Source organism: Rhopalosiphum padi, chromosome 3 (genome assembly GCF_020882245.1).
Source record: "Rhopalosiphum padi isolate XX-2018 chromosome 3, ASM2088224v1, whole genome shotgun sequence".
Lineage (NCBI taxonomy): Eukaryota > Metazoa > Arthropoda > Insecta > Hemiptera > Aphididae > Rhopalosiphum > Rhopalosiphum padi.
Window position 1 is genome coordinate 79,975,422 of NC_083599.1, and position 12,483 is coordinate 79,987,904.

The following is a 12,483-nucleotide window of genomic DNA, read 5'->3' on the forward strand; positions in this document are numbered from 1 at the left end:
ATTGAGCATTTGAGCTCTAGTGCTTTTTGCCATATGGAGGCAGCGTATGTAATTCTCGGCAAGAACACCGATTTGTAAATTATCAGTGACGTGCTTTGTTCTACTCCCCAGTTCGCCGATGTCATGGAGCGTAAGCGTAGGAACATTTCTTTTGACTTGTCTGCAATGCCTTCAATATGTTCTCTGAATGACCTTCTCGGGTCTATAATGACTCCGAGGTATTTTACTGTCTTTGTCGCTGTGATCGGTATGGCGTCTGCACTTGAGCCAAATGGCACCGTGTATGTGGGTTTGACCCCACCTTTTAGTGTCATGATTTGGCTTTTTGCCATTGAGAATTTTAGGCCGTATTTATTTGACCAGTTTGTAAGTTGGTCAAAGTATTGACTAAGTCTTTTTTCTTGACTGTATCCAACCTTGCAGCCCCGACTGCAAGTGCTATGTCATCTGCGTATGCAATCATGTGTGATTGGTGTCCCATGGGCTCGAACGCATCTGACATCGCTACCTTCCAGAGTGTCGGTCCTAGTCTCGACCCCTGTGGGCAGCCTCGTGTCATTTGCCTCGATCTGATCTCTTTGTCTATCGTGAGTGTCGCTGATCTGTTCATGAGGTAGCTCTCAAGCAGTGCAAGCGTTCTTTTACTGATCTTGAGGACTCTTAATCGTTCAAAAATCGGTGTCCATCTGACGTAGTCAAATGCACCAGTGATGTCCAGGAAGGCACCGATTACTATTTTGTTGGGACACTGATCTGTCCAGTCGTATAATGCCTTAACAGCTGTCTCGGTTGATCTTCCGGTGACATACCCGTGTTGTTGGCCTATTTCGTTTAGTCCGGTTTCTTTTTCTAGTCTTGATGTTATTAGAGACTCCAATGCCTTACCGAGGGTAGGTAGCAGACTGATTGGTCTGTACGACCCCGTAAGAAGTGGGTTCTTTCCTTTTCCTTTCGGAATGATCACAAGGTTAGCGGTCTTCCAACAGTTAGGAAATCTTGCAATTTTTAGGCATTTTTCGTATAGATCCGTGATAGAATCTGAAATGACTGGCCATGCAATTCTTAGCATCTTGGCAGTTATTCCATCCAGACCTGGTGCTCTATCTGGCTTCATTTTCCATATGGCTTCTTTAACCTCCTGTGCGGTTGTGCTATCAGGAGGTGTGTCATCTGCCTGGTGATCATAAGGCATAAAAGTTTGCGTATTCCGATCCTCGGGCAGAAATGTCTCGAGAAACGTGTCTAATGTGTCTTTCATGTTGGTAGTGTAAGTCCCAGCACTGGTTTTCACCGTGGTGGGCATCGGATTCTTCCGAGAGCCGCTCTTAGCCCATTTAAATGCTTTACCCCATCGGTTTGTGTTCATGTCTGCACTGAACTCACGCCAGGAACTCATCTTGGCGAGTCTGATTTTGTGCAGGTGTTGGTTTCTTTGCTGTTGGTATGCCTGTCTGTTTGTGTTAGGGAGGCCCTCTCGCCTGACTCTCTGTAGCGACTTTTTTGATTCGGTGAGTTCGTCCGTCCACCACGGTGGTGTTGTTATACCAGTTTTGGTTCCTCCGCGCTTTGGCATGGAGAGCCTTGCCGCTTGGACGATTGCCTCTGTTAGGCTGCATGCGATTTCGTCAACAGAGTCGCCGAGGATATTCGTCTTTAGGCCTAGGAGCGTAAGTCTAAACTTGTCCCAGTCCGCTTTATCTGTTCTAAACCGTGTACCTGGGTTTACAATTTTCTTTTTAGGACTCTTAAGGTTTAAAGTGAACTCCAATGACCTGTGATCACTGTCTGTCCGGTCAGTCACGGTCCATCCTCTTACTGATCTTTTGATTGAGGGACTTGCCAGTGTTATGTCGATGTTCGACTCACCCATTTCGTTCCTTTTATAGGTCTTTAGGTCTTGAGGGGTATTTATGATGCGGAGATCCTGGTCATCAACCAGTTCCTCAACTATCTTTCCCCTTGTGTTGGTGGAGTTATTGTGCCATCTTGTCGAATGGCCGTTGCAATCAGCACCAATCAATAGGCGTCTATTTGCCAAGCTGATGTTGGTCAGTAGTTTGGTGAACATTGTTGTGGGCTTGTTATATCTAAAGTAAGCCGACACTATCACAACGTCGTCTTTGCTGGAGCCAATGCCAATTCTGGCAACCGCAATATAACGAGTTGTGAATTGTCCCAATTTTATTGCCTTGATTTTGTTATTTGTTATGATTATGGCAGCTTCGGGATTGTCTTCAGACAGGATCTGACGACAGCCCTCAAAGCAGGTTACGTAGCCATTGATTATCAGTGGGTCTTGGACGAGTATGATATCAATATTATCTTTCAAACATATGTCCCTCATTTGTTCGGAGGCGATCATTTGTTTGTTTAAGTTGACTTGAATAATCTTCAGGCCATTCATTATTTTTCTTCGTTTGTAGTTCCTGTTGTAAGCGGTTGACCGAAGTCAGTCCGCTTTGCAAGGCGCTTCAGAGCTGCTGTCCTTGCGGGACAGTTGTTGCTTGAGGCTTTATGTTTGCCCTTACAATTGCAGCATTTAAATTCTTTGATCTGACATGTTCGGCTGTCATGGCTTCCAGCACAGTTTCGACATGTCATGTCCTCTTCACGGCAATTCTTTGCCGTGTGGCCGTATTTCTGGCACTTGAAGCACTGTGAAACTGAATGATTCAGACTCAGTGTGCTACGTATGCCGCCGATATACGCTTTCTTTCCTTCGATTCTTCTAAGAATTTCAGGACTTACCTCAAGGACAAGGTCGGTGACTATCTCCGATCTTGGCCCTGAGTGATAGACAACTCTGATGTCCCGTACATCGGTCTCGGTTAGACCCAATTCCGGATTGCAATCTAGCAGTTCCTGGATTACTTCCGCGTCCGTGAGGCTGCTGTCTAGGCCCTTAAGAGTCAACCGTGGTCTTCTTGGAATGATTTCCGAGACCAAAGTATTTTCTCTTAGGGCATCTAGGGTGTCCTTATTGTCCGGTATCAGTATCGTCGGACCTTTTGTGCGGTTTTTATGAACCGCTAGTCTTGGGTTTTTAATATTATTCCTTAGTTCTGTCCAGAAACTTTTCCATAATTTAGGATATTCTTCGCTTGTCGCGGAATCCTTTAGGACAAACCTTTGCATGCCTGGTGGTTTTCTGATTTTATTCAGATCTACATTAGTCTTCTTATTACCTGTTCGCTTTTTGGTCCTTTCAACTACTTGGAATGTGCTTTCCGTTGTAGGTTGTCGGACTTTTGGCGCTGAGTTTTCTTCTACTGTCGCCGGTGTTATCTTTGTTTTTGTGTCTTTTGGCTTTTGTTTAGTTGTCTTTTTGGTGGTCTTTTTTCCAAGCCTTCCATCGTGGACACTGACCCTGCCGTATTCGGTGTTCGGCTTATTGCGTTGGACCACGTTTGAATAAGACGTGCCCTCGTCTGTTTGCGGTATAGATGTTTCATCATCATCATTTATGATGATAGTTTGCGGCCTACTGGGCTTAGTTGGCCTTTCTATTTTATTTTTTAGTATCTCTGTGTAAGCCCCTTCGAGCTTTGCGTGTTGATACGTGATGTCTCTTACAATCGAGCAGATGCGGTTGTAAGATCCCGTAAGTTCTTTTCGCATTGAAACTGTTATTCGCTTGCTCAAGCTGTCGCTTTCTATGATTGTTTTGAGGTTGTCTAGTTCCGCGTGGACTAGGTGGTTTAATTCACCAACAGTCTCCACGGGTGCCTCTTCTGTTTTTGTCTTTTTAGTTGTGGTCTCAGTTTTATCAATGGGACTCATGTCTTTCTCGGGTTCGTGTCTCTTCTGCGAAGTAGACGGACCCCCCGGAGTTTCAAAGCTACCCATTTCCAAAAAAGTGTTCTCGGTCGCCGAGACGACCGAACTTTGGCTATCCACTCGTCTAAAGGTCAGTTGTTGTGGGCCCGGGCTTTTCGGGCTATGCAGGATCCTCATTTGGTCGTCTTCAGATAGTTCCTCGTGCATGTGTTCATGAAGGATCAACTGAGCCGTCTCAAGAGAAGCTTTTGATTGTTTTGCAAGGTCGTGTATTTGGAACCTGTTTTTATTAGATAGGCCTTTGATCGCTAATGTGTCGAGGTCTTGTAATACTTTATCTATTTTGTCCTTGACAAGTTCTAGGTTAATGCCTGATTTGACCTTGCATTTATCAAGAAATAGTATTTTGTATATTAGACTGTCTAATACTTGTATCATTTTACCTCGATTGTGGTCGTTAACGGTGTTGTGTTTTCCCGTTATTGCGTTCTTTGGCCAATAACTGTCATCCTGAAAGAACTCTTTAACGCAGTCCAGTTGCCTTTGCATGTTTGTAATGTCCGATTCCGATATATCAAATTTATCCATTTCCGTATTCCAGCTTACATTAACCGAGCTATTGATGACGACCGATGTGGCGAGCTCACCCACATCTGCCGGGTCTGAGGTTTCCGAGGCCTCTGTACCAGTAACATCATCTTCTGTTTTATTTGTTGTGTCCATATTGAGTTTTGATGGGAGCGCCATCTTTTAGCCCAAGTCCCTCTGGCCGCCGGTGGGCTATGCCGGCGGTTGCATGTTTGCCAAGGGTGGATGTCCGGAGTCGGCCTGCTCCGGACAGTTGAAAGTCTCTTAGCGCCGGACGTGTGTCTGGTCGGGCGGGGTCACCGCGACAAGGTGGACTTTCTTCGACCCCGAGTAGATAGGGACAATACTTCCTTGGTTTTGCGGCTAGCGCCATCCCACACGGCATTTTTCAATGAAAGTATTTGAATAAATATTTGTTTTAAATTAAATTTTAAATATTTAAATTTTAAAATTTATTAAAATTTTAATAAATATTAAAAGAAAAATATTTAAATTTAAATATTTAAAAGCATTTAAAAAAATATAAAATAATTAATATTGAATTATCGTTAAATGTTAACATTTTATCAATTTATTAAAATAAATATTTAACAAACACAATTATTATTCAATGTTAAAAATTAATATTGATTTAATTTTTAAAATATATTATTTAATAAATAACAAAACCCAATTTGCATTAAATATATTAATTATATTTTCTATGCGAGTAGGTTTTTTTTTTCAATTTTTTATTGCAAGAATTTATAGGAAGTGTACCGTAAAAAAAATAAGATGTATGTATTATAATATTCAGTATTGTATGAGTTATATGACTATTTGTCATCTATTTAGTCGTGTACTACGCATATATTCCGCTATATATTATTGTACGTACAGGTATAATATGTTTGTAGAGTTTACTTTATTTATTAAAATTATAGAGCGATATGAGCGAAGAACATATTGCGTATCCATTACATTATATTGTTATAATATAATAATTTCGTATATTATATATTATTATGTCCCTGCAGTAGTGCAGTTTTCATAATTTTAATTTAATATTTAAATAATTAATTAACAATGATATATTATATAGGTAATAGGTATGGTTATAATAAGGAGTGAATGTAATAAAAATAACTTAAAATTATTATAATTTATTGGTCGGAGGTTTTATCTAAAGTTTACGTGTAAGACATAAAATATGGGTATGTACCTACATAGAATAGGTATTAGAATATACTAAATTTACCTAATCGGATTGTTTGCTCACAAAATCTCCTTTGTAAAGTCGATAACATAATATATTAGTTGTAAGTGTAAATAGTGTAATAGCTAGTGTACCATAAAAATAGTATTTAATATTTATAATCAATGGCAATATTAAAATATCCACACTAGTAAGTAGTAAGAAATTGGAATTGGGAAAAATATTGTTTAATTCTAGCTGAAAATCGCTACAGAACGCTCAACGTTAACTATGCGTAATGCCGTAATGCCGTAAATCATCGTAATGCCGTAAGGATCGAAGACCGAACACGACCAGACGCAAGCAAAAGCTGCCGCCTGCCAGCTGGTCTCATTTGTATCATCTCATATTATGTGTGAATACAACTACCCATATAAAACTGCACGTTTAATTTTGAGCGATTACCTATATTGTATTTAATTACGTTTTAAAAACGAAGATTCGAATCGCCTAGTGTGTAATCAGCTCTATTATAAATTTAACCGGGTATTTTGTCTGATATTACTTTACTTATAATAACACACTTTGGGCATTACTATTAATATTATATTGCATGTTTTTGTATAATAGTAACTATTGTAATAATTATATACGATAAGACCGGTTGGTATATAGATATAAACTTCAACGGTTCGAAACCATATTTATATTATTATTATTGGTCTTTCCCCGAAATACGAACACAGTATTATAATATTACATAGCAATAGCTAAATTTAAGTAAATGTTGGTAATTCTTCAGTTGTTTGTGTTAGTTCGTGGCTTCGTGCACTCGTCACTCGTGTCCCTGGCCTCTGCGTACTTGCTAGGTTTAAGTAATAATTTTATTGTTGTTCGCGTGTATATCGGTATCAACATTTAACACTATATTGTAGGTATATAAACGGTTTTTCTTTATTTCACTACGTCGTTGTCGTCGTCGTATAAGTGTACCGCGTCCGACCCGTCGTCGTCGTATATTAACTGCGTTTAGTGCATTATTTTATTTTTTTTTTTTGTGAATTTATGTCATTGAAAATAAGGTAAGTATTACTGTTACTAAGTAATAAGTATTATACTTAGATACCTATAATATAATGTAATGTATAGTCAGTACGTAAAATACTCAAATGTATTTTGATTATTGGCAGAAGCTTATTTATTAATACCTGCCTATAGCCTATAATAATTTGATTTTTAAATATATTATACTGTTGGTACTTAATACTTATGCATTTTAAGTTGTACCTACTTGTATTACACTTTAAAATATAATATTATGTACTTATCTAATTTTTAAAGTGGTAGTATAATAATTATTTATTCTACCAGTTTTGTATTATATTTAAAAATGTTTTTATTATCTGCTGTGTTTGTATTTTATTAAGTCTAATAATTTACCTATTGTTTGGTATTGAACCCTGTATTCTATATTTCTCAATTCACTATTACTTTTACAGTTTATTTGAAATTCATTGTATTAGAACTTCTAATTGTATTCTTTGAAAAGCATATTCTATACTTTATTATGTCATATTCAACCATTAGCAAATCTACTAAGCGCAGAAGGTATTTAGAGGAATTAGAATTGATAGAACTGGATAATGAAAGTATTCATAGTGAACCAGAAAGTATAGTTCAACCAAATGTATCTAGTTGTAGTGCCAGTTTAAATCTAAATTCCGAATCAAACTCTTTACTGTTACCAAATCTAATTCATAATTTACCTCACTTTGATAGTAATAATATCTGTGATGATGAATATGATGCAATTAGTTTTTCATCCAATTCTGATATTGAGGATGAGGATAAATTAAGTTTTACTAATGAATATCCAAATGAACATCACTCCCTAGATAATGAAACAGATTCATCAATTTTAAACAATTTAGCTAAATGGGCCGTATCTTATAATATTTCTCAAGTTGCTTTGAGTGCATTATTGAAGGTTTTAAAAATGCATAAGTGTCATAATTATTTTCCTGTAGATGCCAGAACTATATTAAAAACCAAGTCATCTGTTCAACCTTTGCAAGTACAGACAGTGACACCCGGTAGTTTTTATTATTTCTCAATATGTAATAGTTTGAAGAGTATTTCTGATTCTGACTATGAATATTTTGTTGAAGACAAAATCAAAATAGTTGTAGGGATTGATGGTCTGCCCTTGACCAAAAGTTCATCTAGCTGTTTTTGGCCAATACTTGGATATGTTCGTCATCCTGTTTATAAACCTCATGTTTTTTTAATTGGGTTATATTGGGGTAAAGATAAGCCTCTCAACTGCAATCCTTTTTTGTTAGAATTTGTGAATGAAACAAAAGCATTATATGAAACAGGGTTTCAAACAGCATTTGGTATAAAACAAGTAATTATAGATACTATATGTTGTGATTTACCAGCAAAGAGTTTCATCTTAAAAACTAAAGGACATACTGGTTATTATTCGTGTACTAGGTGTTTAATAAGTGGTTTTTATTTTGAACATAGAGTCTGTTTTCCCGATACAGATTGTATTACTAAGAGAACTCACTTAGATTTTTTAAATAGAACTGATGAAGAATTCCATATGACTGATGAAGTTTCTATTATCACTGAAATACCTGGTATAGATATAGTAAATAGTATTAGCATTGACTATATGCATCTAGTTTGCTTAGGAGTGACAAAAAAATTAATTTTGTTGTGGCTTGGATGCATTAAAAATGCACCTGTTTCGGTTAGATTGCAAAGTAAAAAAGTCAATGATATTACTAAAGAACTACTTTTAGCATTGAGACTTTCAGTATGTAGTGATTTTTCTAGAGTTCCTCGGGGGTTGAATGAAGTTAATAGGTGGAAGGCAACTGAATTTCGTCAATTCCTTCTTTATACTGGCCCAGTTGTTCTACAAACCATTTTAAATAGTGAATACTACTTACATTTTCTTTCTTTACATGTTAGTTTTCGAATTCTTTTAGCACCAAATGTTAGCACAGACCTTGTTAATTTTGTTGAAAAATTATTAAAATATTTTGTAGACAAATTTCGTGAAATATATGGTAAAGAATTTATGTCACTTAATGTACACAACTTATTGCACATTGTTGATGACTATAAGAAATTTGGTGCCCTCGATAGTTGCTCATGTTTTCCATTTGAAAACTACATGAAAACTCTTAAAAAAATGATAAGAAAACATGAGAAACCATTGGAGCAGGTTATAAAACGATATCATGAATTTCAAATGTTTGGTGAGTATGAATTGAATGCAAGGTCTGGGTCTAGTATCAATATAAAATATTTAAAAATATATAGCGGTGGACCATTGCCTGAAGACTGCATAAAACCGGAATTTAAAATTGCTATAAAAGATAATATAAAAATTAATATAAAATCATTTTCTGATGCTTACATAGGTTATACTTTTGAAGGCAAACTTAATATTTTTAAAGTTGTTAATATATGTGTTCATAAAAGTAGTAAAAAAAAAGTATTTGTAGCTCAATCATTCAATACAATTCATCCGTTTTATGAAAAACCAATTAATAGTATGAAAATAGGTATAGCTATTGTGAATGAACTGTCTAATCACCTTATTACAATTAATATAGAAACTTGTGATTTTTCAAAATATGTTATTCTAAACAATAGTCTTGGTAATAAAGTTGCTTTTCCTATTTTACATTCATCTAATAACTAGTACAGTAATTAAGAGGTTGTAATTAAATTGTCTATATTATATAATTTAGTTTTTTTGTAAATATGCTCTTAATTTTAAATATTAATATATATAGTAATATTGTAATTAAATTATTTTGAATACCTATTATAATATGATAAAATACTTTATTACCCTATTATAGTGGTTGAGCTTGAATAGTTACTTATTATGTTTTGTTATTTTAAACATTTAATTCTTTAAAATGATATTAGTATTTTTAATTTGTTCCTGATATTTATATTTTAAAATTATGAATTTTGTTGACATAATTTATTTTTCATATCTGCCACTAGTTTTGTTAATTTATTAAAACTTCAGTTGTTTTTAGTTTTTACAAGCATTGAAAAAATGGCCACATATTCTGTTGTTCATTTTTTTGGAGATAATAGTGTAGCAGCCGTTCCAAGATTTTGGTATTCAGATAAAAAAAGTACTTGCGCATGGCCAAAAAAACCTCACAATACCAAAAAATTGATCGAGCAATGTAGCATACCCAACAAAATTGAATATGAGTATTTAGAAGCAAGAGTAATGAGCTCAGGAATAGGTAATAATTGTGTAATTACAAATATAATGTTTATAAGTTAAAATATTTTATGTGTGATTTTTACTTTTGATTAGAATCTTTAGCAGCTGCAAAACAAAAAGCTAAAAAAGCCATGTACATTTCCGATCTTGATGAAGATGAAATTAAACCTAAGACTAAAAAACTTAAAACATCAATTGATTGCCCCGTTTTTTCAGGTAAATATAATAGTAAATAATTAATTAATATTATTTATTAACATATATACTTCATTTGTACAAAGTTATCTATGTATTATCTATTGAAAAAGCTATATAGTGTTCTAATATTATGTATATCAATAGAATATAATATGATTTATACAGTAGGCATTTTAATTACTAATTAAATTTCTATGAATAAATGATTTATAGAAAATTATATTGCTCCTGAAAATCTGTCCGAAAATTCTCTACATTTACCTGGAAGTAATATAAAGAAATGTGAAACTGTAGTCAGTCAACCTTTTGCTGCTTCAAAGCAGCCTTTAATTGATAAGTCACCTGTTTCAATTAGTGGTTGGTCACCATCACCTCTTAAAGCTGCTGCTAAAGGTAACTTATTATAAAATAATAACTAATAAGCATCCCCAAATAAATTGTCTATAAATAATTACTAAACTTTGACTGATTAATATAGACCACATAAAAAATGCATCTACGGATAAAATATCATTAAAAACAATCGATTCATGTACTAAAAAAGTTATCTCCACTACAGGTATGTTCCAAAATATCAGTATTAAACGATAAACAATATATAGTTAATAAAGTGTGCAAATGGTTAATAATATTTCAATTGATTTTCTTTTTAGTTTCAAGAAAACTTGAATTTGGTGATTATAAAGACAAACCATGTAAATATTGTAAATATATTTACAAATATTAACGTGATATATTTTTATATAGTATAAGATTTAGGTGCTTACAGTATATTACATTTTTTTTTTAATTTACAGACAACAAAAAAATAAATTTTGACATGCTGTCAGATGAAGAATCTTTTGGAACACCAATTATGAAAAATAAAGTTTCTCCATGTACGTTTATGCGAATTATTTGAAATCAATTATTGGATATATAATAATAATAATATTTATTTATTGTTTCTAGTTATAAACAAAGTTACACATAATAATGAACAAACATTAAAGTCCAATACCAATGACCGAAAAAAAAGTAAAAACAAGATTAATATATACCTAGTTATAATCACGGCATTAGAAGATCTACTAAGACCGTGGTTATAAATTAGTTAATTAAAATAACATTTTTTACATACAAAAATATCTGATATTCTATAGTGATATTATAGTGTTTTTTTTTCAATTGCATTATTATAGGTTGTACACCATTACAAACAATTGATAGCGGTTCTCGAATCTGTAGTAATTCGGCAGTTGATAATGGTTAGTTTATAGTATAATGGGTCTATCAATACCTAATAGCAATTCAAACTGTATTACTTTAAACTTCAAACTTATTATAGGTACTCAAAAAATATTGAAGTCTATATTAAAAAATATGGTATACATTCAAACTGACATTAAACATCTAAGTATGCAACAAAAAGAAATTCTATCTAAACTAGATAGTACATCAATGTTAAAAAACAGTATTAAGTGTTCATCTAACAATGAATTCTTAGACAACTTCAACTGGCCAATAAATGAACTTGAATATCTTGAAGTTATCGAAGAAAAAATAAAAGATCAAGATATGCGTGACTATTTGGTATGCAAATAATTAATTAACATTTTTTTTATAAATTACAATAAAATGTTTGTTTTAGGTAAATGACTTGTCACATTTGGGAGGAAATTCTATAAAAGCTATTATAAAGAGAATAGTTTATAAATTATTTACTGATGTCTTACTATCCAATTTTTCATTTACTGGCAAAAAGGGGAAACAGAAGTTTTGTAAACTAAATTTATGTTCTGTTATTTTTGGTAAGAATAATACAGTTAGGTATCTAATTATTAATATACATTTAATTTGACCTGAACATTAAAAGCTATTAATGTAATAATATATCATTACTGTTATGATAGCAGTTCTAGATCATAAACTTTTTTTATAACTTAAATTACAGATATATGTACTTGATTTTAGATGCTGTTAAAAATCAAACCAAGGTGAAGAATGTCGACCAAAATGAAATGGAGGAACGATTGAAATACCATTTAGCACAAGCTCCGTTTAATGTAAAAAGATTAAATGATAAAATTAGTGAAAGTGTATAATTAATGGTTAATAAGTATTTTATATTGTAATAATTTTATTATATATATGAATAAAATTAATATATAATAAATTGTTCATACATCAAAGTAATAAAATTGTATATTTCTAAATTAAATTCTTCAATTTTCTAGTAAAATATTTAATATTATAATGTTAAAGTGTTCAAGAGAAGGGAGGTGTTATACAAATCTTAATAAATGGGGTATAATTAAAAATAATGAAATAATTATTTCCAAGTGCGTAATACTGATACATTTTTGAGGGAGTTTGAACCCCAAAAAACCCTTTCTAATGTATGGTTTTGTTAGTATTATGTATTTATAATATATTTTCTGTATAATAAATGAATACATATCTATAAGGTCTAAGGTTAATGCAATATTAAAATATA

The 12,483-nt window shown here is 33.2% G+C and overlaps 1 protein-coding gene across 1 annotated transcript; it reads left to right on the forward strand.

The window, feature by feature from the left end:
* Window positions 1–9,502: 9,502 nt before the first annotated feature.
* LOC132926040 (uncharacterized) lies at window positions 9,503–12,207 on the forward strand. Its single transcript, XM_060990386.1, has 11 exons — window positions 9,503–9,828; window positions 9,903–10,025; window positions 10,221–10,400; window positions 10,486–10,566; window positions 10,661–10,702; window positions 10,805–10,885; window positions 10,959–11,024; window positions 11,189–11,254; window positions 11,335–11,579; window positions 11,638–11,797; window positions 11,961–12,207. Exons 1-11 carry the CDS (start codon window positions 9,630–9,632, stop codon window positions 12,089–12,091), a joined length of 1,374 nt encoding a protein of 457 aa, XP_060846369.1. The 5' UTR covers window positions 9,503–9,629; the 3' UTR covers window positions 12,092–12,207.
* Window positions 12,208–12,483: the final 276 nt, after the last annotated feature.

What these genes read in the sequence shown, in the direction of transcription:
- LOC132926040 (XM_060990386.1), top strand. Translation starts at nt 9,630, where the DNA reads ATGGCCACATATTCTGTTGTTCATTTTTTTGGAGATAATAGTGTAGCA. An exon ending in AGTAATGAGCTCAGGAATAG is followed by an intron (nt 9,829 to 9,902) that starts GTAATAATTGTG and finishes ACTTTTGATTAG; the next exon opens with AATCTTTAGCAGCTGCAAAA. An exon ending in TTTATGTTCTGTTATTTTTG is followed by an intron (nt 11,798 to 11,960) that starts GTAAGAATAATA and finishes ACTTGATTTTAG; the next exon opens with ATGCTGTTAAAAATCAAACC.